At 37.6% G+C, this 12076-nt stretch overlaps 1 protein-coding gene across 14 annotated transcripts in view; it reads left to right on the top strand.

The window, feature by feature from the left end:
* CADPS2 (calcium dependent secretion activator 2) overlaps positions 1 to 12076 on the top strand; it is a 243651-nt gene that overhangs the window by 39178 nt on the left and 192397 nt on the right. For all 14 annotated transcript variants that reach the window (XM_017743771.1, XM_017743768.1, XM_017743779.1 and 11 more), the window contains exon 3: positions 9228 to 9560. In XM_017743771.1, coding sequence (XP_017599260.1) covers positions 9228 to 9560 — 333 coding nt within the window. The remainder of the gene's footprint in view (positions 1 to 9227; positions 9561 to 12076) is intronic.

Here is a 12076-nt window from a genome sequence, read left to right on the forward strand (position 1 = left end):
TCTTCCCCTGGGCAGGATGACAGCTGAAGTGCCATTTCTGCTGTGGAACTATTGAACTTCATGATTTATTCTAGATCCACTGTGTGTAGTCTGTTCTTCCTCCTATATCTAATGGTCTTGAGAAACATCTACAGGGATAATACAGCTTTTTTATCAGGAGAGAGTTAATGGATAGAAGAGCCTAGGCCTGTACGGAAGCTGCTCAGTCTCCAATGACATAAGCATTGTTTCCACAATTAAATAGGAAAGGTGAGTTGACCATTTAGGTGTGATTTCAGACCTCATGGCATTGCCTACAGCATTCGTACAATATCCTAGCAAGGAGAAAAGCGATACGCAGAGGGAACAGTGTTTTCTCCTAAGCAGCACATCAGATTTCCCATGTCATTACTGGACAAAGAATTATAAAGATTTCTTTTAACAGCTGGCTGCTCCTTATGTTTCAACAAACCAAGCATCACAACATTTTTAAATATACAGATCTATTTCTGCTGTTGTTTTACCTATTTATCAGCTAATTTCTCCCTGGCATAGACAACTGAAAGATGAAAAGTCATTTTGGTAATTGCTTGCTTGTAATTGCCCCCATGCAGGGTCTAGCATGAGCGTTTTCAGGCATCATCTTTGGGGAAGATTTGCATCTTTGTGGCTGCTAGAGTTGAATATGTGGCTGCGGATCAGCCTGCAGAGATCTAAAATTATGTGAACATTTCATTGCCTGTGTGAGCAAATTCACTCAGGAGGGAATACATCCTGGTGATATCTGGAGAACAACTTCCCCAGAATCTTGGTACCACCTGAGGGCCAGTACCATGAGGCACGAAGTCCCCCAACATGCTTTAGCCTGAGCAATGGGGCTTGGTCAAAGGGGAAGCTGTACTGTTAAAGTGAAGATCACAATGCCTAGTCCAGGTGGAGGAATAGCAAAAGTAATCCACACCCATTCTCACGTAGGCAGCAATCTATATACTATGTCTCACTAGGGTGCAAAAACTATTGTTGCAGTTGTCAGCCGTGAAAGGAGGATAAATATGCTTGTTCCAACAGGGTATCTGGTTAACTTTAATAAATGAATCCAGGAGAAAACACTGCTTCTGGGTGAAACAGTTTTGTGGTTTTTTTATGGATTGTCCCTATACCTCTGTTTGTTCTTATGCCCAAAGCATGAACACTGCAGTACACGAGTCTGTGAAATGTGTAGCCATCAGGAACAGCAATTTGGGTAGACACTGGCAATTGCTTGTGCATTTTGAAAAAGCTGCCAAAGAACAAATCCCAGTGCACAGTGTTGTGTAGTACGCTTACAAGCATGTAACCCTGGAGCAGTAGCGCACATTTTAATTTTCAAGAGTTTGAGTTTTGGTGGGTTTTTTTTACAGATAGCTGGTTGCTAAGCTGTGGTGAATGTCCAGTGCGCAGCTGTAGTGCCCAAAAGAGCTGAAGAAAGCAAAGTAAATCACCTGAAGATTTCAACTTGTGATGGTTTCTGAACCATTAATCTTAGTAAGAAGAAATCATAGCTTAATATGCTCAGGAAGGGTAGTAGATATATTAAAAAAAAAAAAGGAAAAATACTAAATTATTATGGCTCTTTGGATGATGATGGTTTATTACTTTAAATTTTGTTTCCTTTTTTCACCTTTATGTAATGTGATGCTCTAAAGAGGTTTTAAAAACAAACAAAAAACCACAACCTCACTGTTAGCCAAAATTAAAGGTATTTTTAATTTCAGATTTCACCCCCCTAAAATTTGGGAAAACTATATGATGTAGTATACTTCTAAGAGAAGTAACCTTTCATTAACAAAATAATGATGGAAATTCTGAAATAGAGTAATCAGAGTTTATAAGTGTGATTTCTTAAAATATCAATCTTTTGCTTTTACCTGAAGGTGAGGACTCTGTTCTGAAGACTTACATAGATTGAAAAATACGACCCTTTAAGTCTGATAATTTCATTGTAAAAAAATCAAAATAGTGCCTGGAGGATATTTCTCAGGTATGAAAGACAACAAGGGAGGAAGAAGACCTGCAAGCAATGCCTAATTTATTTTTTTTTCTAAAATTGTGAAAAGTGCTTCTGGTTTCAAAATACTGAGCAAATCTCACTAACTAGCTCAATTTCCACTCATGTTCAAGAGCCAAAAGTTATTAGAAGTAGCTATTAAAATGCACTGATAACTATTAATGTCTTTTTCAATATAAATGCTATTTCAGTAGCCGATGCAGTAATTTTATTCAAGTAGCATAAAAATAATTAATATTACTCTTAGATGGATGATGCTGCTACATTAGCTATTTACTTTTGACCCAAAATGATCTTGTTCTTGTAATGTGCTTAGTTGAACTAATCTAAGCATCAACCTAATAATTTTTGGTGTTTTTTTTAGTGTCGTGTTTTATAAGTGCAGTGAGAACATCATATCTGAAACAATATTTTTGTCAGCAGCTCCAAGGTATAGAATCAGACAGCGCTGGTCATGATATACGTTAATTGCTACTAGGAATAAGCCTTTGTTCTTAAAATGTGTAGTTGTGGAAGCTGTTCTCCAAACTGTCAGAAAGTTTTGCTCCTTCATCAAACTAGCCCCAGCTCTTGGTGTGATGCATTGTGTGGTTTCAGTCTAGAGTAGAACTACTGAGGGGTGTGTCAGCTGGTCCTGTTGACAGTGACAAGCGTTGCTAATGAGCTGTGGTATGAAAGGCTTTGAAGAGCTGCTGCAGTAGCTGCAAAGGGGCTGTTTAATATTACACAGTAAATGTCCTCTGCTTTGTTTTACCTCAAGTAATGCTTCTAGCACAACATGATGATGCATGTCACATCCAATTTTTAAATAAGAAACTTATTTCAATTCCTTCTAGCTTGCAAGAACAGAATTATTGTCTTTTGCAGAAATTTTAGAGCTCAGTTTAGCCCTGAAAATTGCTCTCTTTAAAAAAAAGTATTCTTTATGTCATAAACTTAAGAGTTCTGGTAATTGTACAAAGCACAGCAGGAGCTTGAGTACAGAACACATCAGAAAAGTATATCAGAAACCTGAAAAGCATTCACGGACTTGAATGTTCCTTGGACTTCCATCGAAGTCCTTTTTGCCCTTGTTCAGTCTTTATCAAAGAGGTACTTCTGTCCATTTTTATTTTTTTATTTTAATTGACAATTTCTGATATGACATAGTTGCCATTAATTGTAATATAGTTCCAGCTTTGCTTCTGGTAAGCTTAAAGGAGAAGAAAATTCCTTTAAAACAAGAACAATTCCATAAGAACAAAATGTTGCCCTCCATAGCTGTGTATCTGTTTCTGGTTGATAGGGTTCTTCTGAAAAAAATATCCAAAGAGACGTATCTTTAGGCCTTATATGACAGTCTCTTCTCTAAGTGATCTGAAAAGGTTCTGTTTTAACATTAGTGAGGTTCAAGGATGCCCCAAACATCAGTTGCAGTACATTGTCCTGAATGAGCTCATTGGAGATCTAGGTAGATAACTCTGGTTCATCAGTCATTGTGCTGGTGTAGGAGGGCAGAGTTTGGCCCTCATGCAGCAATACATTTACAGTTGGGTCAGCCTCTGGTGGAGTCTTTGCAAGAACATCACCATTAAAGAATGTGTTTGGATTGGTGGTGCTAGCGCAATGGCCACACCGTAGTGCTTGCAGCCCCTTAGCAAGCTTCAGGAGGCCAACAGAGACCTGCATAGTCCTAATTAGAAGGACATATGTACTTCAACAGGCAAAATAATGTGCAGCATCAGTTGGAGCAGTTGTTGCAACCATTTATGAATGCTCAAGTGTAGGTAATGAAGCATTTCCTATGGTCTGCATCAGTGCAGAGATTCCTGTTACAGCTGTGGTTGGTAGTCTGGAAGTAAAGATTGGTTTTTGCTTAATTCGGAACGGCGTACAAGTGATCATAGTAATAGAAGGAGGGAGGTACCAGAACTCCTGGGTGACCCATTACTTAGAGGCCCTCTCTTTGTGTAAGAGCTGTGTTTTTTATTCATTCCCCCTTGTCATGAATGGGTGATTTAGATTCCTTAAAGAAGCCTTGTGAATGGTACTAGCAAAAGCATTTTTAATATGAATGCTCACTCTGTTACTATGTGGCGCAGTCATTTAAACAGTGATTGAAAACTACAGAGGCACAAGTAAAGCTACCAAGGCACAAGTCAAAGTTATCATACTAAAAGATTACACACAATATGGGTTGCTTACCAAAGATCTGCCATTGGTAAAGGGTCTCAGCCTTGAGACGCTCAAGGGAAGATCACCCCTATGCAGCCAGGCTGTTTAGGTGGTAGAGCTCAAAGAAAACTCATTTCATCTGTCATGTATATGGAACACAGTGACTGGCTTTTAGTGAAATTACATGCAATGGGAGAGGTATGCATGAGATTTCTTGTGCCCACAGCCTTCTTGGTTCCTTGATAAACAAGTCTTGGAAAGGCCACCCACTATTCATGTGTGAGTGGCCTGATCAGTGTTTCAAGGTCATATGCACCAGTGGTCACTTGGGTCACTGTGCTCCTTTGTGGGTTTTCAGAGAAGAGATGGGAACTAGAGGAGCTCTTGGCCAAGCTATGGCCCAGGCCATGACCTCCTTTGGAGCCTGTACCAAAGTACTGCTGGTTTGGTCATGTGGCTGAGTGCACCTGTCACACACCTATTACTGTGCTGGAGTGTGCAGGGAACCTAAGAGTTTGCCTCCAGAATGCCAGAATTTAACAGAAATGGAAAAAGCTGTTATGGAGGTTGAAATATGTATTGTAAAGAAAGGTAATAAACTGATTCAGATGGTGTCTAGTATGTCTACCAATTTGCTGTCCCAGAGACGTGTAGTGTGCATTTTGAGCTGCCATCATATTTTCCATGAAAGATGATGCATTGAGCCCTGACGGTTAAGACATAGGATGTGTCTAAAGTGTAAATGTGATCTCCTCAAAGCTGCAAGAACAGAAGTGACCATCAAAAATAAAGAAAAGTCTCTAGCGGCTCTTGTGGCAAATGAAACTCCAAGTGCTGCATTGCGTAAAGAGGAGGAGAACATTGGTGCTGTTGCAGTACTAGAAGGTGTACAGAGGTCAGATGAGCAAGAAGTTTTCTTATCAGAGGTTGAGAAATCATCCTTGTAGTCCACCTGTAGTCCACCTACTGCATTTGCTTGAATTTTTTTTTCCTAAGCTTTACAGTAGAGAATAAGATAATCGTGCTTGTGTTGCCTGATTATGTAATTAGTTAAATTTGGTATGATGTCCAATAAGTAGAAAAGTTATTTAAGGGGTGTGTTCTAGAAGTGAAAATCAGTTCTTTTTGTAATATTTCCAACATTTTCTCAAGTTGTAGGCACTGCTCAATAATGATTTTTCATTTTTAAGCAAAACTGTACTTTTAATGTAACTATCTAGTGCTAAAGACTATTTGAATTAAGCTTTTTTATTAGCATTTGCAGCAGATGAAGTTGCATATATGTAATGATAGGTAGAAAGTGAATTTAAACAGCGCTTCAGTAGATTAAAATTGTTATTGGTTTTTTTTTAAAACATGTTATCTCACCTTTGAGTGAGTTGAACTTTATCCATCAGAAACTGAAGGTGTGGTTCAGTCCAAAAGTATTTAGAAGGACTCTAAAAAACTTGAATTGAAAAAGTTCCTCAAAGTAGATATATATGGCCCATCAAAACCTGTGTTTGAACTATCTGTTTTCTCCAGAATGCATTTTATTTGTTAATAGAGCATTCCTTTTTAGTGTTTGATAATTTGTTAGCAGTGGGTAACACAGACAGTTGATGTTGATTTGTGGATTCAATAAACCAGTAATGATACTAAAAGTTCAAATGCTGACTGACAGCAGTGTCAATCCAGGATGTCTTTGAGGAAATCTGGAAAATGTTGGTAGTAACAGGAAATGCTTCATTAAAAGCTTTGAGTCTTATCAAATTATTTCTAAATAATGTGAGGATTTCCAAAAGATCATGGCTTATCTGCCAAGTCTAGTTCCATGCAGAGTTAGATTTCTTTGTCCCCACAATAACTTTTTCTGCTATTTTATATATTACATTCAAACCTCTTAATATTTTTCCTCTCCAGTTCCCCCCTAGTGCTGAGAGACTTGAGATAACATTTTAACATTGTAAGTTTTCGAATAGTAATTTAATTAGAACTAAGTCTAATGATCAGTTGAAATACAGGAATAAAGGGAGTAAGAACAGAGATTTAGTGGATGTACTTAATTAGTATTTTGCTTTAAAGATAAATATCAATAAAAATATTTTCCCTCATGGGAATGATTGTGCTGCTCATATAATCTTTGAAAGCTCTGAAACCAAGGAGAGTAATCTCACAAAGTCTAACTGAAGCAAAGGATTTTACATTCAACATGGAGTGTACCATATATATTTCAGGAACAGGATTAATGAGACAAATGCATCTTAGTGTTTTAAATTTGTGACACATATGATACATTCCTAAAAGAATTTCTATTCTCTTACGGTTTTCTGTTGCAAACAAAGTCTTGCATATGGAATAGTTTTGTTAAAATGTTATGGCTTTTTAATTATCTTGAATGCAATTAGTTCATTTTAAAGATTATGTTAATGTTTTTTTTCCCCTCAGGAAAAAAAAAAAGGTACATTTCCACTCAAATAGGAGTAGTACAATAAGAGCTTTAGGTCCAGTGGATTCCTTTGCATAACAAACCATGTTTTTCATAGTCTGTTATTCACACTTTGGGTTTATATCTTGGGTTTATCTCTTCCTTCTATAGCCACTGTATCTTGAAAAAGAATTACCTTGGAATACTTTTTAAAAATTTAATAAAAGTACAGTTTGTGACCCAAAACACATCAGAAGGGAACATTTTACGGTCAAGGGCACATGCAGATTTTATTTTCTTTTTGCACATACCTGTTGCTTTGTCCAACATGAACATGCCATTATTTTGTGAATATTACGTGCACCAAGTGTTACAATAGGGCTTCCCTTCCATGGGTAAAAAATGGAATGGGTTTTTCCTGCAGTCTCTTGGAAAATCAGCTTCAGAATCACAAATAAATTCTGAATTAGTATGGTTCATAAATCAAAGAAAGTGCTAGCAGCTTTTCAGCCCTTTCATTCAGGAATGATAATTTGAAATAATAAGACTGAAAGAAGATGATGAAGGTGAATGATATGCTGATGTTTTTACAGTGTGTATTTTGCAGGTTTGGGGTTGGGTTTTTTTGTGGGTTTGTTTTATTTTTAATAAGACCAATCCAGTTATAATAGCAATACATCGAGTTGTGTAATCTTGCAAGAATATGAGATTTTGGGTGAGAAGAGTCTATAAATACTCTTAATTTCTCACTGTCTTCTGCATCTGCTTTTTCTCGTTGGGTATGCAAGCTAATGTGATGGAAGATTAAATATTGTTTATGAACAGTACAAAGTAGCTGAAATAAGTTTGAAGTCATCTTTTTTACCAGTGAAGCTGTTAGAGGGATGAATCATTTGTAATTGCAGACTGTTAAAACAAGGAAAGACTTAATATCCTTGCACCTGTTTGTGTTGATAAGTTTTATTGCTGAATGGAATTTCTAACTATTATTTGCTTTGAAATGAGATTCAATATTTGTGTAGCCTTTTGAGGAAATTAATATAAGCATTAATTGACAGTAACTATATCAGGTCCCACTATGGGTAAGAATTTAACCTGAGATACTTGTGTTTCCATAAAAGGAAATGTATTGTGGTGCAGATAGAGCATAATATGTGATTAGCATATATTGCTGATGGGGTTTTTTTAAATAATCTCTTTGGGCAAATACTTCTGTGCTTAATCTGCAGCGTTTCGGTACAATATCAATTAGGATATCTGTTGAAAAATATATTTTGTAAGTAACTGCATTTTAAAGTATGCTACACGAAAACGTGCATTCACTAGCACTAAAAATTTTAGAATTAATTTTTCTTGGTCTGCTTGCATCTGTGTACTCCTCTGCTCAGCTTTTTAGCTCCTCTCCTACTCCACTTTTCTGTATTTTACAAATGAAGCACAGAAGTGTTTTAGGTTGGTTGTTAGGTGCACTGTCTTCTAACACGAGACAATACCTGGAGTCAGAGCTCTACTGTGCTATCATCTCCACTCACAAAATCATACGTGATTTCATAGCTTGTGGTGACTATAATGACTGTCTGAAAATGCATGCATAATTCCTGGTTCATACAGTTCATCTGACTGAAGAGAGCAGACAGTCAGAAGAGTGGTGGTTTTGTTTCGACTTTGTGGTTTCTCATCTGTGCCTTGCATTTCGGCTGTGTTTGGGATGTTGGGTGGCACCCAAGCAGCCCCCAGCAGCTGAGCTGTGCAGGGTGGAGGGCCTTGATTCATCTCCCTCTGCTGCAGAAAGCCAGGTGGTTCTCCCCGAGTTATCCTTTCAATGGCGTGATGTAGTTTAATCCCTGCCCAAGGCACACATCCATTGTTTACACAGCTGATTGTGCTGCATCATCAGCTTTTTGTTGGTTGCATCTTGTAGAGGAACAGCGTCATGAGACTTGGTACTGGAAATTAGCTACATGCCGGCCACATACAGTGTCTGGAAAGATCGACCTTGCCAAGGCCCTTCTAAATGAAGAGATGAATACAACCATTCTTGAGCACTGCAAAGTTTTCACAGAATGCTGAAGCTGATTTAATTGGTTTGCTGTAGTTTGCTTTGTCATATCTTAGAGTATGAGTAGTTGGGAGGAGCTTTTTTATGTTGGTCTTTGGTGATTTTACACAGAGAATCCCATATTGTGTCTCCAGTATTGTACCGACAGTAGTAGAAACAGCTCTGTGTCTTTGAGTCTATCCTCTCAATTGTTAATATTGATTGTGGTGTTTCTTTAGTTTTTTGGGTTTTTTTTTTTCTTTTTTTCCTCCTGGATTTGTGTCTCATTGTGGGTGAATTTTAAATTAGCTGTTGGTAATTCAAAGTTCATTCTAGTCTAGCTTTTGTAAATTTATGCATAAATACATGTAAGACTACTTAGTTTAAGTACTTATTCAGTGCAAAAATTTAGTTTAAACATGGTCACTTGTTTCTTTATGTAACACATAGCAAACTTGGCCAGTATAACTCTTTCATATTAAGCTGTCTTGCATAGAAGCAAAATACTAGCTTGTATTCCCTTATACAGCGATTGTTTTGTATTTATGTCCATGCCTAACTTTTTGTGTTTCTTTTTTTTTTCTCTTGTTTTACTTTAAAAGGTATTTCTCAAGAGTGACCGGGTTGCAAGAATGGTCCACAGTGGAGGATGTTCTGCAAGTGACTTTAGAGATGTTTTTAAGAAAAACATAGAAAAGAGAGTCCGAAGTCTGCCAGAAATTGATGGATTAAGCAAAGAGACAGTGTTAAGTTCTTGGCTAGCCAAATACGATGCCATATACAGGGGAGAAGAGGACTTCTGCAAACAGCCAAATAGAATGGCCATAAGTGCTGTATCAGAGCTGATTCTGAGCAAGGAACAGCTTTATGAAATGTTTCAGCAGATTCTAGGGATCAAAAAATTGGAACACCAGTTGATTTATAATGCCTGCCAAGTAAGTATTGATGTCATTTGGTTTTGTCATGTCCAGAACATCTCCCTTCTGCCTGCAGGTCCAGTGCTTCCTCCTTGTCTGTAGAATCCTTCAATTTTAGGTACATTTCTGCAGTCCAAGGAGATGAGGCTACTCAGCAAGGAATCTTTGCATGATTTGATTGCTGCTAAGCACTTGGATAAAGCCTGTGCAGAGTATATGGTACTTAGGCTACAGGGATCTCCTTTTACAGTGTCACAGCTCACGTGATTTGAGTGATTCTTAGGAATGTTCCATGGTCTGTACACCTGCGTACCCTCTGATAATTACATATGCATGCACATACATTTCTGAGCATGTGTTCATCAAAAAGAAATTTTCTGCTGTAAATAGATGACAGGTGATTCAGGATTCTGTTGGACATCCAGTGTCTCGAAGGTTCACGTGTTGGAACTAAATGTGCTTCATTTCAAACATCCTCTACAAAACTAATTTTCATATTTCTGCATTGTTGTTTTGTTGGATAAGTGATGTTTCCTGTAAATTACTCACTAATTACTCTCACTAATCTGTAATATAATTGGTATGTAAAAATATTTTATTAACCAGTCTTCGTAGTGATGGAAGTGTAAATTAGCAGTTACTTAAGGAGGGAAAACCTGAAGAAAAAGAAGGTATTTATGTAAGTCTCACAACCAAGCAGCATAGATGAAGCATTTAAACTGAGATCACACAACTTCTTACACTGTCTGTAAAATAGTCAACCAGATTACAGATAAAATGTTTTTCATATATTATGCTGAAGGCTGGTCTGTAGTTACAGGCCATCTTAATATAGGAACAAATTATATGGATTAGCGTGGCATGAAGTCATGTAACTGTTACATGATCGAAACATCTGCAGTATTTAAGACTTCTCAGTGTCACAGACCAACTTCCATAATGAGAAAGTGTAATATTCAATGCTGCATCAAATTATGAGCAGTGTTTTGAATTAAAAGAAGTGCAAAGTATTCCTTCTTTTTTTTCCTGTTTGTCCCCTCTTTTTCCTTTTGCCTCTAAATTCACATTGATGTAAATCACTAAGCCTCTGTGATATGAGGGTTGGTAATAAGATGAAGAAGCATTGAAATCTGGGGGGATAATTCTGCTTATTTTTGGGAGGGTTTTATATACAACAGAACTCATAGAGGCATGAGATAGTTCAGTTTGGGTAAGTCCTCAGGAGGTCATTCAGTCCACCTTCCTGCTCAAAGCAGGGTCAGCTGTGAGGACAGACTAGGTTACTGAGGGCTTTACCAGGCAGGTCTTAAAATTTCTAAGAATGGAGACAGACCGTGCAAACCTTCTGGGCAACCTGTTCCAATATCTGAAAACATGAAAAAACCACTATTTTTCACCAAGTAGATACTTGTTACTTATAGTAGAAACTCTATATGGATTCCTCTATTCTCTGGTGCCTGGTGATTGCTAAGTCTTGCTTTGTACATTGCTGTGGGTGCTCAAAATCTGCTGTTAGTCTGCACTGGGCTAGAAGAGCACAAAAAAAGTGTGACTTGTAGGACTTCGAACAATTAAACAAGAAAATTGTTCCCTTAGTCTAGAAGTGGTTTTGATGATACATCCACTAGGTTATTGTATCTGTGTACTTGAAGGCTTCTTTGTTTTGGTTCATGTCTGTATAAAATTTGATGGACCAAAACTGGCAAATATCAGCAACTTTCTGTCTTAAATTCTTCTATGGAGAGACTGAAACATCCCAGTGGCTCATTTTTGTCTTCTAACATGGTAGAATGACGAACATGGAATGATTTCTTATTTTTTACTTGCAAATTAAAGAGAAAATAATCTTGTTGGGGTAAGAAAGGAGAAAGATTGACCACCCTGATGTGTGCAGAGATGACTCAGTGGGATTAAGAGAAGGTGCTTCTCTTGCTCTTCCTGCTTTCGAGCACTGAAGGTTGAAAAGTCCCCCATGCAGGTCTCCGAAGTACACAGTTACCCTGGATTCATGTAATTATTGGAGGATGGGAAGAAATGAAAATCTACTTCCTCAGGAGCAGATACATGAGCACCTATGTACTTCAAGCTGGAAAGAATGGAGAGGGAAAGGCTTCAAGGCTATACCCTTATTTGGGGTTCTAGCTTTCTGCAGGTTTTAGTTTTCTGAGGCAAGGATGCGGTTACTTTGCTAAAGCAAAAACTTTCATTATGTACTCCAGCAGAGTTGCTACCAACAACGACTTTCATATCCTGTTCCTGTGGTCCAGTCAAGCACATAATAGACCAAAGGTATGAGGAGAAGTCTGTTGCAAAGAAAAAGAAAACAATCATACCTAGCCTTGCCAAGAAGTGCAGTACAGACAGCAACCAGTGTCTAATAATGTAATACCTTTTCTCCTTTGGTGAAATCCCTTATTTCTCATTATAGTTCTAATAATATTTTAGTTTAGCCTCTTATTCCTTTTTATTGACAATTTATTTACAAAAGATGAGATGAAGTTAGACTCAGATTTCAGTCAGCACCAGCAGTTTTC

This window comes from Corvus brachyrhynchos, unplaced genomic scaffold (genome assembly GCF_000691975.1).
Source record: "Corvus brachyrhynchos isolate BGI_N302 unplaced genomic scaffold, ASM69197v1 scaffold29, whole genome shotgun sequence".
Taxonomy (NCBI): domain Eukaryota; kingdom Metazoa; phylum Chordata; class Aves; order Passeriformes; family Corvidae; genus Corvus; species Corvus brachyrhynchos.